Source organism: Mus pahari, chromosome 3, assembly GCF_900095145.1.
Source record: "Mus pahari chromosome 3, PAHARI_EIJ_v1.1, whole genome shotgun sequence".
NCBI lineage: Eukaryota > Metazoa > Chordata > Mammalia > Rodentia > Muridae > Mus > Mus pahari.
In genome coordinates this window covers 1,368,707-1,391,708 of record NC_034592.1, presented here as the reverse complement: position 1 = coordinate 1,391,708, position 23,002 = coordinate 1,368,707, and the positions used below count along the sequence as shown (strand labels likewise).

General features: G+C 39.1%; 1 protein-coding gene across 1 annotated transcript in view; it reads left to right on the top strand.

The window, feature by feature from the left end:
• Positions 1-23,002, top strand: part of Cubn (cubilin) — a 221,132-nt gene that overhangs the window by 37,886 nt on the left and 160,244 nt on the right. The window contains exons 18-22 of the mRNA XM_021193965.2: positions 8,540-8,684; positions 9,479-9,657; positions 10,360-10,525; positions 10,697-10,913; positions 14,412-14,542. Coding sequence (XP_021049624.1) covers positions 8,540-8,684; positions 9,479-9,657; positions 10,360-10,525; positions 10,697-10,913; positions 14,412-14,542 — 838 coding nt within the window. The remainder of the gene's footprint in view (positions 1-8,539; positions 8,685-9,478; positions 9,658-10,359; positions 10,526-10,696; positions 10,914-14,411; positions 14,543-23,002) is intronic.

Here is a 23,002-nt window from a genome sequence, read left to right as displayed (position 1 = left end):
CACTCATTACAATTTCCATGTTCTGTGGAGTGGTGGTCTTCAAAGGGCTGTCAGGCCAAGTGCATCTAGATCACCAGAGAGCTTGTCAGAAGTGCTAGCCTTTGCTCAGCATCACTGAGCATGCTGAGGAGTGGAAGTCAAGGCAGGGAGTGAAAGAGCAAGAGTTCTCAGAGGATCTGAAGGAATCTGTCTAAAACAAACAGCAAGAGCTCCAAAATGGAGGCCGCAAAGCAATTAAAGGAAAGGTGAAGCTAGACACTCAGAGTAGGGCTACATTCCAAGCTGTCCAATGGAGCTCTTAATCACTAAGGCATGGGCGAGTGAGTAAACATAACTGGATTTATTAATAGGGTTGGGGCTTCAAAGAGGTTTTCTAGAGCAATTTTGTATGTCAGACATCATAACCTAGAAAGAGTCCAATATTTGCCCATGGCGCCCAGCTAGTCTTGACACAGGCATGTCCTTTAAACTGTGATGGGAGGGGGATCACAAAACTGGCACTCAGTAACTTAATTTTGTAAAGGAGAGTGGCTGACTATTTTGTAGTTAGAATGGAACTTGGCTAATAATTTAGTTCTGATTTTAGTTCTGTTGTTAGATGTCTCTACAACTTCAGGCAGTTCTTTGAGAATTCCATCCCTTCTTCAGTGGGATACCTCACCTTTTATTTAACCTTTGTGAGGATAAAATCCAGGAAAGGAATGAGAAAGAAAGCCTTAAATGCTGTTACAAAGCATTATACAAATGTAAGTTTTCCTAGACCAAATTTTTCCTCTTGTCTACATCATACCAGTTCAGAATCAGCTAAAAAGACTCTACTGTAGCTAGCTATACACCTATTTACATTCTGATGTGTGCACAGCTTCATAAGGTATTGATGAAAATTATAGAAGATTGCTATCTTAAACAAAACTACCCATTCACACATACACATGTATAAACTTACACATGCACACACATATTCATTCACAGACAGACAGACACATACACACACACACACACACACACACACACACACACACACACATACCTTTCCACTAAGTTTCTTCTTCTAAAATTACATTTTGCCCATGGTCAGTGTAATATGGCTAAAGAATGATGAGATCAAAGAGAGATTAATTTTTAGTTCATTTGTTCTTGCCTAAGAAATCTTTTAAATTGTATAGAACAGTATTACAGATGTGACAAAAATCATCTTTCCATAATAGAAATCAATATCTCATTAATATTTTATAAGTGGCTCAAGCCATCAGAACTACTGTGAATGAAGGACACAGAAGGTAATAATAAAAGTTCAAATTTTTATTCCAGAAAATGTGAGTCTGGGATTGAATAAGAATATCCAAAGTATATGACATTAAGGCCGAGGCTTAGAAGTAGGCTGTAGGGGAAAATGAATGGGATTTCGTACCCTATTTTTATTTCCAACCCTAGCACCTGCATTTCACTCAGGGAACTGTAAAAGAAGCATTACAGGAGAGGGTGATGGACTGGCATGGTGTGCCTTCTAGCCAAACAGAGGTGTTTCTGGGAAAGATCTTCTTTCTTAGAAATGCAATGCATCCTTGCACAACTCAGAAACCAGCTCTGACTAGGGTGGAAAGAGAATGAAAGAAAGCAGACACACAGACAGACAGAAGAACTGGGATGGGGTGTGCTATACTCTCTAATGGAGAATCTGTGGCACCCCAGAAACTTAGCTTACTAATTATATTCAGTTGTGTAGAGAGGCAGGGTTCTTGCATACAGCTTATCAAGAAGCTGGGCTACTACTTACAGACAAACAAGGAAACAGAACTATTGTATATAAGTGAACAAAGAGACAGGTTTAGCTGGCTTCAGTAGGAGAGATCACCATAGGAGAGGAGTCTTCAGGTCATAGATGTCCACAGGGAGAAAGGTATGGTGAACATTTCTCCCACACACTGTCAACATCTACACACAGGGCATAGGAAGGATTTGCTTTCCCTTGGAGCCTTATCCAAGGGGAAAGCTTTGATATTTTCTTGTGGATCTGAGGCTAAGGTCCTTGACATGGCCACTTCCATATCAACACCACACAATCACTCAGAACTTACTTACCTGGGCTTCCTCCACTCCACACAGACATGGAAATAATCTTATATTTATGATAAAATATTAAAAATGTATTATACATGTGAGAAATATACTATGAAAGAAAAGTACAGAGCTCTTGACTTGAGTCCTGTCCCATCCCGTGGGGCAAGGTTATTCCATGGTCCTCGAGGGGGATTCCAAACCTAGAGAGGAAATGGGACAAAGGAGACGGAGACCATACATGTGTGTCATAGTCTTCTTTACTCAGGGGAAATGTTCAGGCTTTATACAATTTGGAGAGGGGTTGGGGGAGTGATCAAAGGTATACAGTGAGAGAAGGGCTCTGGACAAAGAACTATGTGGCTCCTAGCTGCATACTGTGAAAACACCTGGGCTGCGGGATGCCCGAGATGTAAGATGCCTGGGCTGCAGGATGCCCGAGATGTAAGATGCCTGGGCTGCGGGATGCCCTGGGTGTAAGATGCCTGGGCTGCGGGATGCCCGAGATGTAAGATGCCTGGGCTGCGGGATGCCCGAGATGTAAGATGCCTGGGCTGCGGGATGCCCGAGATGTAAGATGCTTGGGCTTTCTCCACCTGGTCTCTGACAGAGTCCTGCTATGACTGGTTGGAAACGGCTCCTTTGGGGACAGTACATAGTGGGTATATGGTTGAGCAGCTGGCAACAGAAATATTCAAAAACAAAACAAAACAAAACAAAACAAGGATGCCAGGTACAGTGGCCAACACAGCCCCAGGGCCTGAATAAGGTAGACATAGGATAAAACAAAACCAAAACAAAAGAAACAAAATCCAAACAAACCTAAAAACAGACTAAAGTGACTAGAATCACAAAGAAGAAAACCAATAAGGGAAGCGCTAAGCTATTGTCTCTATATATAATGATAAGGAGATGAAGAGGTTGGGGTGTCTTCTGAGAGCCGGAGGTGGTTATAAGTCCCTTAGCATTATGCCCACCCCAGTGAGTGGCCACAACAGCACATCCACGATGAGAATGGGGAGAAGAGGGAGGACTGCATGCTGACCTTGTAATCAGGAGAAAAGATACTTCTGGAAAAAAATAGATCACATTTTCTTGATCTTAAAAAGTTCATTTAATGGAACACAGGGTCCCCAATGGAGGAACTAGAGAAAGTACCCAAGTACCTGAAGGGGGCTGCAACCCTGTAGGTGGAACAACAACAGGAACTAACCAGTACCCCCTGGGTTTGTGTTTCTAGCTGCATATGTAGCAGAAGATGACCTAATCGGCCATCAGTGGGAATAGAGGCTCCTTGGTCTTCCAAACTCTATATGACCTAGCACAAGGCAAGGCCTGGGCCAAGTAGTGGGAGTGGGTGGGTAGGGGAACAGAGGTGGGGGGAGGGGTATGGGAAACTTTTGGGATAGCATTTGAAATGTAAATAAAGAAAATTAAAAAAAAAAGTTCATTTAAAAATCAAGTAATTTTCTTGGCAGAAATATTGGGACCAACACTATCTCATGAGAGTTCCAGTGTTCTTAAAATGCTGAAATGCTGGCCACAAAGTGGTCAAACATTCTAATGAAGCATAAAAAAGTAATAGCCAATAATAATGATAATGACAACGATATAAATAATGTCATTATTACTCAGATACCCCGCCTGGTGTCTCTCATCATTTGTCCCTTGCATGTCATTCTCTCATTTGGGATGATGCTACAGTCCTTTCCTCTCTTGCCCCATTAGCCTAACACAGTGTCTAAGATCAGGTCTCTCCGCTATTGTGTTATCCGTCAGCCTGAAACTCAATTCGCAGGGAGTATGACATCACAGTTCACACACTGAACGTTACCATATGGCCAGGCTCTCTTTCCCACCCTGGGATCATCCAAACCTCCTTGCCTCAGAATGTGTGATTTGCTTTGAATTACGATTTCATACTTAAATGGATTTTAGAGTCTGGAGTGTAAAAACGAATCTGGATAGTTAGCGTAGAGAGGCACATGTGTGTATTAAGCCAAGGCTTTGAAACCTGATCTATTCCACATGCCAAGGCCTCTTGCTCACTCAGCTCTGCAGGTCACATTTCACATTTCGTATGAACTGTGTTTTGCAGCCCAGTTAATCTTAGCTCTCTGTACAGGAAATAGTTCCTTTATAAGAAATCAGGGTTTCTGTAGGTGGAATAACAATATGAACTAACCAGTACCCCCTGGGCTTGTGTCTCTAGCTGCATATGTAGCAGAAGATGGCCTAATCGGCCATCACTGGGAAGAGAGGCCCCTTGGTCTTGCAAACTTTATATGACAAGGGAAGGCCTGGGCCAAGTAGTGGGAGTGGGTGGGTAGGGGAGCAGGGACGGGGGGGGGGGTATAGGGAACTTTCGGGATAGCATTTGTAATGTAAATAAAGAAAATAATAAAAAAAAAGAAAAGAAAAAGAAGAACTCAGGGTTTAATGAGTAGTTTTTCTTTAGGAGCTAGTTCAACCTCTAAGTGCCATTTGAATACTTCATAAGCAAAATAGCCTGAGTTATTCGTTATATCCTGGCGCTCTGGGTTTGTAATACTCAACATTTTACAAAATGAATAAATAAATCCTAGAGAGACAGTCAGCCATGCTCAATTGGTGAATTTACTGTACTCCCTCTGCAAGGGACCATTGTGCAATATCCATGACTTCTTAAAAGAAGGGAAACTTGGTTACTACAAACCCAGTTTCAATATTAGTTCTCTTTCTTTAGGTTGTTTTATGGTAATCAATTAATAATGTTCCCCAGACAAATCAAAAGCAATAACAAGCAAAATCCACTCCCTGGTTCATTTGTGTGTTTATTTCCTACCCCTGCCAACATGTTGTTTTGGGATCTGTTCTGCTTGGGGCTCTGTTGATATGGCTTTGGCTTTGTAGGACCCTAACTCCTGGTTTCTCAAGAGGAAAAGTAAAGCATGTTTGAGTCACTCATTGAGATTCAAGGTCTCTATGTATCATAGGCTCACCACGGCTACTCACGTTCCTCAAGGCTGAGCAAGTGCTGTGACGAAGCCACAGTCAAGGGGAACGATAAGTGTTCGTGCTCCATCAGGAGGCATGGCAAGTCTCATGGCAGAGAACGGATACTCAATCCTCTCACAAAGAAGGAGTCAGTAATTATGAAGTATGAGATAGTCTGTTCTAGATTCCAAGCACAAAGGAAAGAGATTTCTTTTGGATGAGAGTACAAATTTACAAGTGCTTAGTCATTAAGTACAAGTGAATTTGGGATCAGTTTGAGCAGTTGATAAATTTTATTCCAGTATCTCTCTTTAAAATGTGATTGTTAAAGTATGCCTGGGGTCCAGAGAGAGTACAGGCTTTCAGAATTAATGAGGTTTCCTTCCACAAAGAGAAACACAGCCAAAATCAATTGTACCTCCCAGGACTAGGGCTCTTGAGGCCTGAAAGCTCCTCTCATAACATCTGGATGGCAGCTGCATTCCCTTGCTAACGTCCTTGAGCTTCATTATTCAGGACCCAGGGGACCAGCCACTTCACCTAGCTCCAATGCTGTCTGGCTATTTTTCTTCCTTCTTGTCCTCTTCTAATGGACTAATAGAAATGAGAGACAATGATTGTAGAAGAAGCAAATAGAACCTAGGGGATGAGAGCAGGGTACCATATTACTCATGTTTCCTGTGTTCTAGTCTTCAGGAGTGGTAGTATGTATGCTGCCTCTGTTAAATACTGAATTGAAGATCGTGCACTCTCACGTTAATTGATCAACAGGAATTTATCAATTACTATAAATGCCTATTTACAGAGGCTTTGATTTGCTTGTCTTTTGGTTTGGTCTGGTTTGGTTTTGTGAGATACTAAAGGGACACTTTCTTGTCCCTCTGAAACTTGCTTTTCAGACAAGTAGCATAACTTGACTTAAGAAGCAGAAATTAGTGTTGCAGATGTCAAGAGCTTAGACTAAGGAACTGGTATGAGCCTGACTCAGTGGAGTGGCATGCGATTCTCTCGCATGGCTGAGCTTTTAAAATAGCTTCTGTTCTTACCTTTACAGAACATCCTTGCATATGGCTCCACATGCAAATCTGTCTACATCTTAGATGCTCTTATGGTAGTATGACAGGTTTAATGTCCATGATATGTTACTGACAAGCGTCCTTCTCGAACTTTGTAAGTCTACTAGTTTTGGATGAGAGAAACAATGTCACACCATCCCACCAATCTTTCCCTTACTAGCCACCGCCTTTACCTAAGTCACTCTTACTGACCTTGGCTTAAAGACACGTCTCCTGAGTATTGCATAATTCTTTGCATGTATCCGTCTTTAGAGTCCTCCATAATTTCCTGCAGATGTTCAGAGTACTTTTCTACTATAAGATTGCTGTGTGTCATTATCTTACTATTTTGAAATTAAGTTCATCTATATAGATTTCCATGCACTGTATTAAAACATTCTTATGAGTAAACTTAAGGCAACAAAATAAATAACATATTTACTCCAATATGTGAGAAACCTGGGCAAGCCCCAGCTTGAGATAAAACACACTCAGCTGTTCTTCCCCCAAATTGCCAGGATTTCTTCACAATCAATGCAGGCTGATGAAAACAGTATTTTTTTTCACTTGTGTTCCATTGATCATCCTGGAAAACCGTGAATATTTAAAATTTCCAAAAGTACCTTGTCTAATACGTAAACGTGGACAACATTTTGTGCTTCAGAGCAATGCTTTCATCTAAGTGAAAATCACACAGGGTGTCAGGAATCCTTGGGAAGGGCCATCACATGTTAGACTAATGAGGGGACTCTTGTTTGTTTGAAGGCAAGGTTTCCCTGTGTAGTCCTGGCTGGGGTGGAACTCTGTCTATACACACAATCACAAATGTGGAGATGCTCCTGCTTCTGCCTCCCAAGGGCTGGGATTAAAGTCATGTGCCACCAATGCCCTGCTCTACACTACTCATGCTCCACCAACATCAGAATAATAGATAAAACCAAACAAAAACAAAAATAAAGTTTCCTAGATTCCTAATTGTGGTACCCACTGAGCCTCAGTGTTACATGACAGGACTGAGACCTGCTCCCAAGTTCCTGTGAGCACTGACGGTCCCACGGGGCTCCTAACAGCACAGGGCTGCTTAGTTACCAATACCTTGATAATGCTAATTGAGAGTAGATTAGTATTGGGGCTACTCTGCCCTCTAGAATAATTTTATGGAGCTAGAGTCTCATGTATACTCTTTGAACAATTCTCAGCTGTGGATAGCGTCTCTAGTGTTTCACCTTTTCAAGTGTCAGAAATATCAAGAGCTCTTCTCAAGTCGATATTTTATTACCTGAAATCTTGGGAAATTTCACTGCTGTCTCACATATTTCTTTCCATTTCATTAGCTAGGCATAGATGGAGTAACTTGTTAAGATTATGAAGGCAGTGAGTTGGTGACAGATGGGGACATACCGGGCCCACTGACACAGGTTGTGGCCACTGAACTGAAAGGCGTGGAATGTTGCCTTAAACCAATTGATAGTATTAGAATAGTTTATTTCTCTTCTCTCTTTCGTAGTCTTGCTTTAATATTTATTACATGTATTTATTTATTTGTTTCATTGTGATGGTGGTAGGAGTTGTACTATAGCAGACATGTGGAAACCAAAGAACAACTTACAGAAATCAGTTTTCTCCATCTACCATATCAGTCCCGGGGATCCATCTCCAGCTGTCAGCCTTGGCCTTTACCCACCAAACCTGTCTGTTAGGTTTTAATCAATCAGGAATGCCAACAGGTGTTTTAGCACTTGAGCTATTATATTGTTTGGTATATAAGGCTAGATGCACAGACTAAGCAATAGTCTGTGCATTTAGCTTTCTAGAACTTTGTTTAGAATTCTGTATCTATATAAGTAAGTGGAATTGACTCATGGTTTTAATTTTACTTATGCTGGGATTTGATAATAGAGAATTGTGCCATGCTTGAGGCTTTATACATGGGGAATTATCTAGTTCTTAAAAGGGCAGAAGACTTAGCAAATACACATCATTCTCTCTCAGTGCTTCCCTCTCAGGGGAAGCAGGTGGAGAAGCTATCCAGCAATGCTCTGTTTTATCCATGGGGCAGTCATTCTTGTTTTCCCCTTCTTCAGATCCTTTTACTGATTTATATAATTTTATTAAAATAGTCTATCTTGAGCACTCAAATACATAGACAAAGAATTGTATACAGGATTGCATTTAATTAATTGCATGTTTCTTCGACTGTGTGTGACTTGTTTATAAATTTTTTATTTTGTATATTTAGGCTGTATTGACTTAAGATTTTCATCAATATTTGATACCAGTTGTTTATATTAAAATTGACCCACTGACTACTTCTAAATGTAATATAGACACGACTAAATTAAACTTGGATTTGTTTTGGATGTGCTATTGACCAGTCTCCAAACACTACTACATCTACCAAAGTGACTTTCTAATTAGCATTACAAATCTTTCTGTAATTTTCTGCTTAGGTCGGAGACCATGACAGCCTCCTTCGAAAGATCTGTGGCAATGAAACCTTGTTCCCCATTAGATCAATTTCTAATACTGTCTGGATCAGACTGAGAATAGATGCTTCAGTCCAGAAGGCCAGTTTCAGAGCTGACTATCAAGTTGGTAAGGAAACTTCTGCTTCTGTGTGTGTGTGTGTGTGTGTGTGTGTGTATGCATGTGTGTACACCATGTGATGATAGAGGCCAAGGTGTTTGGGGTTACTTCTCTTCATTTCCTTTCCACCTTATTGAGACAGAGTCCCTCACTGAACATTGAACTCTACGATCCAGTTGGATTTGCTGGCCAGTGAGCTCTAGGGAGCCATTGACCTCTGTGCTTTCAGCCCCCACATCCAGGGCTGGCAGTGAAGACACACACTGCTGTGCCCAGCTTCATGGGTGCTGGACAACAGAATTCGTGCATATACAACAAGCACTTTATTGACTGAATCCTGTTCTCATCCCTATCTATTTTTAAATTTATTTTATTATTTTACACAAATGGGCTTTTTGCATACATGAATGTCTGGACACAGCATATGTATGCCATGCTCTCAGAGGCCAAAAGAACTGTCAGGTCCTTGAGACTGGATATACAGCTGACTATGAGCTGACTTATGGGTGCTGGGAATCAAACCTAGATCCTCTGGAAGAGCATCCAGGGCTTTTAACTACTCAGCCACCTCTCTAGCCCCCTAACCATCCCTTCCTACTTGTTTTTTAAATATCAAATTCACACACTATTCTAACGTTTTCATTTTAATTTAATTGAGTTATTATATGTTCTTGAATGACAGGAAAAATATTCCCACAAAAGTGTCACATTCTGCTGGTTTTTTAGACAGATTTGTATAATGAAATTGAGCTCAAGAATTCTTTATTTCTGAGCTAATATGGTTATCATTTTTCTATTTACAGCTTGTGGGGGTGAATTAAGAGGAGAAGGGGTCATTCGCTCACCTTTCTATCCCAATGCATATCCTGGACGAAGAACCTGTAGGTGGACCATCTCCCAACCCCAAAGAGAAGTTGTTCTCCTTAACTTCACTGACTTTCAGATTGGAAGGTCTTCCTCCTGTGATGCAGATTACATTGAGGTAAGAGTGAAACACCACTGCATTATTACTAAAGGAACTATACACATTTATGTGAAAAGGACGTGTACAGATCAAAAGATCAAAATCTCATAAATATGGACATAAAATTTCCTAGCAAAATGCTACTTAATAGAATCCAGTATGCTGTATATAATATATATATATATATATATATATATATATATATATATATAAAATGGTGAAAGTAGATTTATACTAATGTATGTAGATTATTATGTCCTAAAAATCAGTGAACATTACAGTACAAAATAGAATAGTACCAGTGAAGTAAAAAATAACATTATCACTTAGTAGAATACACAAAAATCATGTGACAGAATCTACCTACATCTTATAATAAAAACAGTCAATAAAAGAACTGTCTTACTTTGATAAGAGGCACCATGCGCAATGATCGAGGTACCAAATGCTTTGCCTCACTGACTGGTTAGTATACAGCCTTATCTGCTCCACACTTCTGCTCAGCATTGTACTGGAAACTCTCACTAGGGCCATTATGCAAGCATAAAATGTACCCTGAATGGAAAGCAAGAAGTAGAACTTGTTCTTCTCATGGTCCCCAAAGAAGAATGATCTGCACTCCCTCCACAGTTACCAGCTACCAAGAGCTTCACCACAGGCAGCAATTTTCCAAATGGGTATTTAACAAAAATTAACTTGGCTGTATCTATTTTTCCTTAGATTGGCCCCAGCTCTGTCTTGGGATCTCCTGGAAATGAGAAGTTTTGTAGCACAAACATACCATCATTCATAACATCTGTATACAATGTTCTTTATGTTACATTTGTGAAAAGTTCTTCTATGGAAAATCGTGGCTTCACGGCTACGTTCAGCAGTGAGAAATTAGGTAAGAGCATGTTTCTCTCTCCCCTTTTGTGCTGCTATCAGAATAAATGGACAGTTGTACAGGGATGTTTATGTGTGTAAGACTCTGTGTTCCATTCCTATTTAGTTAACTTCACATTTATTATCTTCTGTGATGATGATTATTGTTTTATTATGACTAATTATTACTCAGAATGTGGGAAAGTTCTCACAGAATCTACTGGAATCATTGAGAGCCCTGGCCATCCAAATGTCTACCCGCGTGGTGTGAATTGTACCTGGCACATAGTAGTCCAACGCGGCCGATTGATTCGTTTGGTATTCAGCTCCTTTTACCTGGAGTTTCATTACAACTGCACAAATGACTACCTGGAAGTTTATGACACTATTGCTCAGACATCTCTTGGGAGGTGAGAATGTTCGGTTTTCTTTTATGCTGAACTTTGATTGCATAGTATTTATATTTTTATATTTGGTTTTTCGAGACAGGGTTTCTTTGTGTAGCCCTGGCTGTCCTGGAACTCACTTTGTAGACCAGGCTGGCCTCAAACTCAGAAATCCACCTGCCTCTGCCTCCCAAGTGCTGGGATTAAAGGCGTGCACCACCACCGCCCGGCGTACCATTATATTTTGAAGTAAAGTGCATAGAATAGTAAGGTCGGCCTTAGTGATGAATACATGGTTTAGCATAGTCACCATTTCCTGGGCAATAACACAAAATATCTACCTGGTGTACATATTTTAAACAAAGAGTATGACATCGACTAGAGTCACCTTGCTATGTAATAGATATTTCAGAATTTCTCCTCCTTTCTATCTTGAATTACCTGTCTTTTACCAACACCTTTCCTTCTTTACAACTCCCCCCAATTACTCTAGGTGCTGGTAAAACCATTCATTACATTCTCTACAATTTTAGAATCATATATCAGTGAGATCATGTGGTACTTCTGATTCTGTACCTGGCTTATTTAACTTAATAATCATGCCCTCCAAGTTTACCTATTTTGTTCTGCATGACAAGATTTTATTCCTCAAAATGCAGTGTTCTATGGTATTTATCTCAACACCACATCGTCTTATTCATTCACTCATCTGTTGATGGATACATCTATTGATGTATCTCTTCAGGTACAGTCTCAGTAGTAAGATCACTTGACCATAAGATAGTTAACATTTTTAATTTTAGAGAACTTCTATATAGCTTTCCACAATGGCTTACTTATATACCCACTAACAATGTATAAGGGTTACTTTTTCCCAATATTTCCCAATAATTCCTATATATATATATATATATATATATATATATATATATATATATAAACAATAGTAATAATGGGATGAGGTTGTGTTGGTGAATGAGAGTTGCTCCATTGGCTCATATGTTTGAATGCTTGATCCCCAGTTAGTGTAGCTGTAGAGAAGGATTGGGAGGTGTGCGCTTGTTGGAGTAGATGTGGTCTTGTTGGAAGAGAGTCAGTACTAGGAATCAGCACTGAGGTTTCCTACTCCAGCCGCAGTCTTATCCAGCCTGCTGGCTGCTGATCAGGCTGTAAAGCCCTAAGCTAGCACTCTAGTGCCATACTGTCTGCTTCCTGCAATGTTGATAATGGACTAGCCCTCTGACACTGTGAGGAAGGCCTCAATGAAACGCTTTCTTTTATCAGAATTGTGTTGATCATGGAGTCTCTTCACAGCAATAGAACAGTGACTAAGACAGCGATAGTGTATCATTGTACTCTTGATTTTGTGTCTCATTGTTAATGCATAAATAACACCGGTTTCTTGTAGATCCATGATTCATTGCTATGCCTTGTTTGTGATCATTGCCTATTCAGGGCTTCTGTTCATTGTTTTTATCTGAGTATTTGCTTCCTGTTTATAATACTAAGTGATTTGTAGTCTTCATATTTCTTGGGTATTAACTGCTTCTCCATTGTTATGTAGTTTGCCATTAATTCTCGTTCTATGGGTTGAGTCTCCGTTCTGCTGTGTTCTTAGCTATGGGGAAGATTTGTATATTGCTAGAATCCTACTTGTCTGTCTTGGCGTGCCTGTGCTTTTGAGGTTGTAGCTATAGAAATCTTTGTCCAGACCAATATCATAAAGTGTTTTCCCTGTGTTCCTCTAGTCTAGTTACTTCATTTCTCACACTTAACACTATTTGAATTGATTTTTATCTCAATTTTTTTGTATATGTATGTTTTGGTTTCCCATTATTTAGTACCAAATGACTGTATATAGTCTGTAACTCTATGTATTGATTTTCCATGTTTCCCATACCTTCTAGATCTATTTGATAGTTATAATTATTTTAATCTTTATTCATTCTGTGACTATAAACTACTTGTTATGTTTTAGCTGCTTATTATCTCTTATTATGAGTTGTATTTTCTTTCCTTTTATACTTGATAATATTTGATAGACTGTTCAGAATTTTTAATTTTATGTTTTGGACACCAGCCATTTTACATTCTTGTAAAACTGCATTTGGACTTTGTCCTGGAATGGTGTTAAGTTACTTGAATCCAAGTTGGTCCTTTTCAGTTTTTCTTTTAATTAATTTATTTCCTGTCCTTGAGGTTTTTCCTTTTTCATTTGATACTGAGTGTCTTGAGAAGCACTTATGTATTTTCCCTAGGGTTTCAGATGTTTGAGTGCAAAGTTAAACCTGGCCTCTATTATTATGTTTGTGTTGAAAGTAGAATTCCTCTAATAGTTTTTGAACATTTAAATATCTATCTATCTATCTATCTATCTATCTATCTATCTATCTATCTATTGTGTACCAGTTTCTTGGCTGTATGAATGTCCCTGTATCATATGCATGCTGCCCACAGAGGCCAGAATCTGACCCCTGAACCTGCAGTTTTGGACAGTTACTATCTTCTATGCAGATGTTGGGACCTGAACCCATATCTTCTAGAAGATCAGCTAGTGCACATAACTGCTGAGCCATCTCTCCAGTCTCTTCTGATTGCTTCTCTTTAAAGTCCTTCTTGTATCTTCTTTTCTTCTCATCTATTAGCTTTGTAAACTTTTTAAAGTAGTCTCCAAATTTCTTCCCTCTGTCTTTACTGCTCCTCACCTTCTTTTGCTTCTTATCTTAGTCTTTCATCTAAAATTGTCTTTATCTTTCTTCCATATTATTTTCCTCTCTTGTTCCAAGCATGCATTGTCTCTAGATTTCCATTTTTCTAAGCTCTTGCTCCTCCAGGTGTTTCTCCAGATGAAACACCATGGCACCATGGCATGTATTGTAGCTGTGTTTGGGGGATTATGAGAATAGATTTTCTGAGTAAAGCTTTCTTTGTTCTGAAGGAACAGCAACATGGTTTACTGATCACACTCTTACCTCTTCATAAATGAGCTGTTTAAAAGACAGCAGACAACCTACACAGAGGTCACTATCCAGGCACTGTTCTCAATGCTTAGCTACAGTGATCTACCTAACCATATGTTCAGAATGATGTGAAGTCTACAGAGAAAATGACCCAAAGCAATTAAGCCTTGCATCCAAAGTCACAATGCACCTGAGTGACAGGGCTATCTAGGGCTGTGCTGGATGAGTTTGGATGTTTTAATGTGGTAGTAAATATAGTAAAGAAATATAATTCCTTTAGCTTAGGTCTATGAAAAAGTTGCTCAGCACGCTAACAGCAGGTGGCTGCAGTCTACACTTCCCAGTCTCAGTAAATTTTTCATGTATGTTAAGGCATTCAGTGTGCCACACAACTCTTCCACTGTTTCTGCTATTACTGAAATATACTTGATTTCAAGGTTGATGTGAAATAGATAACAGCCCATTATCATTTGTATTATTATCATCTTTACATGGCCCATTCTTCAGAATATAAATTCAAATCTACTAATCTGTGTGTCTCTTCTTTCTTCATTTGGAACAGATACTGTGGGAAATCCATCCCGCCTTCTCTTACCAGCAGCTCTCATTCAATAAAGCTGATATTCGTGTCTGACTCTGCTCTTGTCCACGAAGGATTTTCCATAAATTATGAAGCAATTAATGCATCATCAGGTAACATTTCCTCTACTGCAAAAGATGTTTAATATCTAAAACACACAAATACTTACTTGGAATAAAGTATAGAGACAACATCCACCTGATTAAAAATAGGGCAATTCTGTTAGTTAAACTGTGTGCTCTTTTAGGGATTCTGGACGTTAATGTTTATGTCAGAGTTAGAAGACGTTTGATACAGAAAGCTAGAATCCAGTGCACAGCTACAGATGACACATGCTACCCTTACTTGTCAGGCATTCCACAGCTTGAGGGATTTTTCTGGGTCTGGAAATATTCCTCCGGAGCGTCTTGTGTCCAGCCACCTTTGAGGTGTTTATCTTCTTAAACCTGTATTCCTATCATAAATAAAGAAAAAATATTTCTTACTCGAAATCCCTAGCCAGTTTTTCACTTATTTCTCCTCTAGAAATTTTGGTCACTATACTTTGATCCAGGCAAAAGTAGTTCAGCTTCTGTGTCCTGGAAGCATGGCTTTAAAACTATAAACTGCGAGAGAAATGTATACATTGATCACTGGTAGAACTCACTCTAGCAGATACCCCATTATCTAGCCCAAACACATGTAGAGGTAAATCCCGAGGATTTAAAGTATGGTGTGTTGTGCTATGTAACTGACATTTTCACTGAACCTTATTCAAGTGGTTAACAGTCAAAGACCAAAGTGGATGTCTCAGGAATTACAGTGTATGCACAATTTTCTATACTTCTGTAGTTTCATCTCTCTCATATGTTTGGCCCCAAACCACACCAAATATTCGATTTGGAGTAAATCAGTTGAACTCTGTGGGATACAGTTTTCTTATCTGTGTAATTAAAAGATAAGATTTAATGATCTTTCAATGTTCTCTGGTTCTAATCTTCTGTGAACACAATTTTAATTTGCTGCATGAATAAACTGCTTATTTCTCAAATAGCATGTAATTCAGGCAGTACCTCCTGAAAATGTCATGGCGTTCTCTGCAGTAGTATACAAAAATGAAGCATAGTTCTGTAATGACTGAAATGATTTTGTTATCAGGACACTAGCTTGGGAGGCAGTATGAAGGGGAGAGACAGCTAGGAGCTATTAATAAAACCTGGGGATGAGGAGGATACATTTAAAATTTAATGAAATTGTTCAGAAAGACAAGATTCCTATAAAACTCATCAAAGCAATAGGTCCAGTAGACAGGAAGGGAAACGGATACAGAGAGTAGGGAATGGAATGTGCTCAGCTCCAGCATGCATGACTGGGTTCAGTTCCTCCCAATACTTCTAACACAAAAGAGCAAACTGAAGGGAGGAAATGTGTCGGGAGAAACCCCAAGGGCTCAAAAAGAAGACCCTGAAGGAGCAACTCCACAGACTCTACCCCTGTTTCCCCGTGTGTTAGTCACGACTCTAGCCCCTACTTGGTCTAGACAGAGCAGAAATCACAGGAAAAGAGAGTGCATCCTTTTCACCACTTGACTGCTGACTGTGTGTCTGCCTTTTGTTGAATGAACTCATAGGACTTGTTAAGACAGTCCCACCATTTGAAATAGCAATCAGATGATGAGACCCAGAAAGTCATATGGGTGGCTGATTGCATGAGTTGTTGAAGCTGGCCCTGTGGTAAAGCCCAGAGCACAGCAGGCTCAGGAGACAGCAATAGAGGTGGTGGTGGTCAGGCAGTTGGCTAATGCTCCCAGGAGCTTGGGTGAAATGAGCTGCTGACTGGAAAGATAGGTGAGGACTCTCTTTTCAGCTAGCATCTTCTACTGGCTAATTTCTGTAGACTGAAATCATGTTGGATAAAAGCACCAGAGGACAGGCAATCATTGGCCTGTAATCTATTTTCTTGTTCCAAAAGAAGTTATTTTTGGAGTAACGATGATGGTTTGGACTGCTGAGGTCTACTTTCTTAGCACAGCCCATGGACATTTCCCCTGACTCTGGCCTGCTTTCATTTAATAGAGTCAAATTTTCCTGATTTGAATCCTGTTACACTTCTATCTGTATTTCCTGCAATAAGTCTATGATGTCAGCCTTTAAACATGTGTTTGGGAGTAAGGAGATTGGCTTCTTGTTTATACTCTGACTCCCTCCCTAAGCATTTGACTGCAGCGCTCATTTAAATATTCCCGAGAAGATATAGAAAACAAAAGACATAACAAAAGTAACGATGTTGGATAGAATCTCGTAAGAACTCTTTACCACTGATTCTGACATCCAACATTTACTAGTATGAAGTAAGAAAATATTTGCATATTGAGATAATTGACATACTTTGCAATTTAAATTATAATCTGATATCCTAAAACAGCTATTACTTATCCACTGACAATATTGAACTAGTAAGAGAAAACTTTAAAAGTATAGATGAATGAATACCTATATAACAACTACTCCATTATTCTTCAAATTAATTCCTGACTCACTCATGACTATATTCATTGAAAATATGGATGAGAAAAAGAAAAACAGAGTGGGAATTATCAGAGGTACTGTACAAAGTTAGACATCTCTTTATGAAATCTGTCTAAAAAGCTCAGTAAGCATGATTGAATTTTATTTTTATGAAGTGTCTAGAAAGTATAAGTACAGTCTACCCCAATTAATCTTTGAGTGGAGGCAATATCAGTCTAGAATGGTGAATCTGTCATCCCAAGAATAAACAGCTGGCTGGTTGTCATCCCAAGAATAAACAGCTGGCTGGTTTAAGAGCCAAACTAAGCAAACAGGCTTCACTGTGCTGCCTGTTTCTGCTGTCATTCTCTCTAGGGCTACCATGGAACTATGAGGCATGTTTCTTACATTTTACAAAGAGAAAGCTTCAAAGTTACCCAGGGAAGTAGCTAGCGTGGTCCAAAGCACAATCTTATGAGCAAATATCCACATAAAAAGGTGAATCCACTGGGGTTTCCTTCCCTCTTACACTGTAGTGTGACTTCTCATCAGTCACCTTGGAGTGAGCCCAGAAAGGGAAGGCATTGGAGTTAGCAAGTGATAACCAAGAAGGTCACAGGGGATTTATTTCAAAGAAATGGGCAGAGAACATTCTGTGTCTGTTCTTATATCTCGGTGTGGTAAGAGCAACATTCTCAGATTAGAATGATCAGAAAGAAGAGATTAGCTCAGAAATCATGGCTATAAGCTCAGGTACCATGGTTCAATTAGAAATTCTAATAAGGTCTTTGGTATAGTTTTACAGAACAATTCAAGCAGATCTAATTGAATTTTGCCTTTATAGTTTGTTTTAAAACTGTTATAAAAGATAGTAAGAACTATTACACTCATGATTGCAGGTCCTATTCAGTGCAGATTGAAACTAAGGCCAGTGAGAGTTGGCTGAGTGACAGCTTGATACTGGCTTGGAACTCCTTGGGCCGGTTTCAGGCTTCCCTTGCTTGTATACCTCTATCTCAAATTTCTCATATTACATGCTCAAATATTTTTGAGAAGGTTTTTAAAGCAAATCTATTAATCTCTAAAATAATTTCCTCTAGTAAATCTTTATTTTTTTTTTAATGTTTGGCTGTACAAATAACTCATTGATTCTCTTCTACGTTTTGTGTGTGTGAGTGTGTGTGTGTGTGTGTGTGTGTGCGTGTGTGCGCATGTATATGTGTCTGTTGGGCCTTAGAATGAAAACAGTGTTTAATTGGGATATTCTTAATCCCATACAGATCTAAATTGACATTCCCTCTGTAGAAAACTAGGAATCATAGACTGAGGGATGGCTCTGTGGGTGAACTATCTGCTACATATGCATGAGACCTGAGTCTAGATCCCAGGTACACATGTAAAAAAATAAAGCCAAGCCTGGAAGAATACACCTGTGCTCTCAATGCTGGAAGGGTAGGTGCAGGAAGAGTCCCAGGGTTCTAGGTCAGATAAGGAATCCTTTCTCCAAAACGAAATGGAAATATGATTGAGGAAGCCATCTGACAATCAACCTTTGTCTCTGTACATTCTCCACACACTAGTACACATGTGTACACATATGTACACATACACAAAGAGAAACTAGGGATCATTAGAGAGTTCAAGATTTGAAGAGAAAAGAGTTCAAATTTTATCTGGTATTCAATCTTTTTTTTTTTTTTTTTTTTTTGCTTTCTGGTATTCAATCTTAATGAATTTTAAAACTAATCTCAAAGTCTCCTATTCCTCTTCCACACCTTTTTAACTATAGGTGATGACTATGTTGTTTTGATATAAAAGTAACATTATGAAAGGCTGGAAGGACCATCCAGTGATATACTGCCTGCTTGAGTTTAGACCTCACCAGCTATGTTAAAAAGGTAGACATGCCTGTGTGTACCTGTGATCTCAGGCTTGGGAAGGAGGAAACAGGAGGACCCCTGGGATTTTTTGGACAGCCAGGCAGGCAGAATCAGTGAGCTTTGAGTTTAGTGACAGATCCTATTTTAAAAATTAAGGTGGATAAGTGATGAAGGAAACATTGGTATTGATACATGGCCTTCACGCGCACATATAAACTTGCACATGCATGTGTATATATACAGAGACACACAAATTAGATTACATATGTAAAGGGCATGGCTTTGTCAGATTTAAAATATGATTGCTATTATCCCTCATAGGTCTGTAATAGCTTTTCTGCCTTTATTCAACATCATCTGATATGTCATCTGTAGGGTCAAAGGAAAGGTAGTGTCTGTAATCACCTGGCAGCAAACTGTAGCAAAATGTTAGATTGCTCTTTCATGAGAGAGGAAAATGTGTAATTTTATCTTCCCTCACATCTTTGCTTTGAAAGTGTAGACTCCAATATACAATGAAGGCTCTAATGTTTCCATATCAGTTTATTTTATATTTAGAACAGCAGTTCTCAACCTGTGAGTCTCAACCTATTTGTGGTTGAACAACTCTTTCACAGAAGTCACCTAAAACCATCAGAAAACAGATATTTACATTGCAATTCATAACAAGTAACCAAATTACCATTATGAAGTAGCAAGAAAAATAATTTTATGGCTGTGGGTCACCACAACATGAGGAACTGTCCTAAAGGGTCTCAGCATTAGGAATGTTGAGAACCAAGGATGTAGAGAATCTGAGGTGATATGCATTCACTCAGAAACCAAGTCCTTTACACGATCTTGGAAACCATGTCTCCCTATGCAATGGGTTTCTCTGACCACAGTATCTATCTACCCCCTTCTTGTGCCTTAACCTCAGGGAGCTGATATTGTCATGGCTTTGTGGGGTGAAGGACTTCCCATGCTTCCCCGTTTTCCCATTGGTCATCTTTAATGCTATGGTGTAACAGTTTTTATGAAAGTGCTTCATCAGGCAGAAAAACATAGTCATTTTAGAAAAATGTAGTTTTGTAATTTTTGTATTACTCTACAGAGTTTATTTTTGACAGTTAGTATATTGTCTTTTGTTGGGTATCTATTAACCTTTGTGTATATTTGTGTATGTATGTGTATGTATGTGTGATGTAAGTGTATTCTTGATCAAATGGTACACACAAGTCTTTTTTCCTTCATTTTATGGTTAATGGGATTCAGTTTTCTATATAGAAAATGTTTGCTTGTCGAAGTTATGAGAACATCCCTCTATGTGTCTTCTACAAGTTTTATAGCTTGAACTTTTAGGTCTAAAATTCATCTTGATTTCTTAGTATGGTGGTCTAAGTTTCCAAGTCCATTCACTTAGGAAAGTGATATTTAGCAGAGTGAGGCCATGTCTTAAACTCATCTCCCCCAACTCTACCTACCCCCACACACTGGATTTCCTTTAACCCATTGCTGACAATTGTCCCAGTATATTACGTGTGTGCCTCTGGAATTCCTACTCTGTCCCATGATGTTCATATTGGGCCTTATATTAATAGGACAGTCTGTTATACAATATTATTGGCTTCAGGGAGATTTTTTACAGCAGCATTTGCAATTCAAAACTTTTCTTTTGGTGATCTTAGATTCTTTATATTGCCATACACATTTTAGAAACTGCCTTTTGTTTTCTTTTTTTTTCTTTTTTTTTTTGTTTTGTTTGTTTGTTTTACTATTTTTTAAAAAAAATGGACTGAGAGCCCAGCGTGGTGGCGCACGCCTTTAATCCCAGCACTTGGGAGGCAGAGGCAGGCAGATTTCTAAATTCAAGGCCAGCCTAGTCTACAGACTGAGTTCCAGGACAGCCAGGGCTATACAGAGAAACCCTGTCTCAAAAAACCAAAAAAAAAAAAAAAAAATTGACTGAAATCTTATTGAATTCATAGATCAATTGGGATCTTGGGACATCTCAAACTATGTCTTCCATTCCATGAGCATATTCTAACTTGATGTTTAGTCATACTTTCTCTATTTCTATGAACACTGATTTAAAGCTCTGACTGTTGATTTTTGCATTTTCTCTAAGGTCATCATGTACTTTGTGCTGTTGTATGCTGTTTTGTGCATTATATTCCAGTTTGACCAATACATGCATACTAAACTGATTTTCCAGATATTAATCATGTATTATGTAGACTTTAAAACCTCAGTTATTGGTACCAACATTTTTTTGGATACAAAATATTCATAAAAGGTTCCAACTGTGAACTGCTGTTTTGTGCTGTTCTTCCTTTCTCCCTCCTTCTTATTACAGTGAGTAGGACTGTACAGCGTTCAGCAGAAAGGGGGAGGCAGGAGAGTCTATTCTTCATTTTGGCAAGAAAGCACTTAATCTTCTATTCTTTAAGAACAATGATGGGATCTCATAGATTTCTGTTTTCGTCTTGTTTATTGAGAGTCTTCATCAAGGATGGATGCTTTTTCCAAATGATTTAATCAGAAGTTTTTTTTTTTAATCCAGTTAATATGATGGATTACTTAGATTGATTTTTCCCACATCAAACAATCTGATGCTCCCAGTGTGAGCAATGCTTGCTATAATATCATCTTCACATTCTCTGGAACTATATGCTTAAGTTTTACTTCAGGTATTTTATCTGCATTTATGGGGCATGTTTATCTGTAGTGTTTTTGTTGCAAGTTTGTCTTGTTTGAGCATAACAATAATACTTGGTCTTATTACATGAGCTAGAGAGAATCATTTCTTCTTATTTCTCAAGTCTGGGTGGTTTTAATATTTCCTTAATTTGCTTGAGTATCACCAGGGGTTATTCAAATACATTGTTTTCTTTGTAGAAAGCTTTTAATGACAGATTGAATTTTGTTGCCTAATTGCGGCCATGGAAGGTATTATTACTTTCTTTTGAATTGGCTGTGGCAGTTGGTAGCTGGGAACAAATTGTCAAGTTTATCTCCACTGTTCTTTACTGATGAGATTCTATGGTGATTCGTCCTCTTTCACTTTTTTTTTTATTAGATATTTTCTTCATTTACATTTCAAATGCTATTCTGAAAGTCCCCTATACCCTCCCCTGCCGCTGCCCTGTTCCCCAACCCACCCACTCTCCCTTCCTGGCCCTGGCATTCCCCTGAACTGGGGCATATAATTTTCACAAGACCATTTTTCACAATTCCCCTGAACTGGGGCATATAATTTTCACAAGACCATTTTTTCCTCCCATTGATGGCCTACTAGGCCATCCTCTGCTACATATGCAACTAGAGACACAAGCTCTGGAGGGGTACTGGTTAGTTCATATTGTTGTTCCTCCTACAAGGTTGCAGACCCCTTTAGCTCCATGGGTACTTTCTCTAGATCCTCCATTGGGGTCCCTGTGTTCCATCCAATAGAAGACTGTGAGCATCCACTTCTGTATTTGCCAGGCACTGGCATAGCCTCACAAGAGACAGCTATATCAGGGTCCTGTCAGCAAAATCTTACTGGCATATGCAATAGTGTCTGCGTTTGGTGGTTATTTATGGGATGGATCCCTGGGTGGGGCAGTCTCTGGATGGTACTCCCTTCCATCTCAGCTCTGAACTTTGTCTCTGTAACTCCTTCCATGGGTATTTTGTTCCCCTCTTTCACTCTTAAAAAATAACAATTCATAGTCTTTCTTCTTCACTTGATCACTTGTGCTAAAAATCTATCAAATTTAAGTTTTAAACAATAGGCTTATTTTTTATATCTTTCTCTATTTCTGTTCCATTTTACTTGATTTCAGTTCTGACCTGTGGTTTTTCTAACTGTATTTCTGTTTGTTTGTTTGTTTGTTTAACTTGTTTCTGGTGAGAAATTGTTCAAAAGGGAGGGACATGAAGCTAGTCTTATCTTCGACTGTTGCATGGTGGTCTTCTGTGTTCTACTGCATAAGGATTTCCTCAGAGTACAAGTTCTACTTAGGGAAGGGTGCACACAGGGGTACGCCCACCTAGCCAGATTCAAATAGTAGTGCTCAGAGCAGATGGCCCTCAAGTTCTGTTTACTTTTCTTCTGCAGATTGTTTGGGTCAATATTTATAATTTAGCCTGATAAATTTTACCTACTAGTATTCATAACAGTATGAAGCTTTTAAGATAAGCCTCTTTCAGCCGGGCGTGGTGGCGCACGCCTTTGATCCCAGCA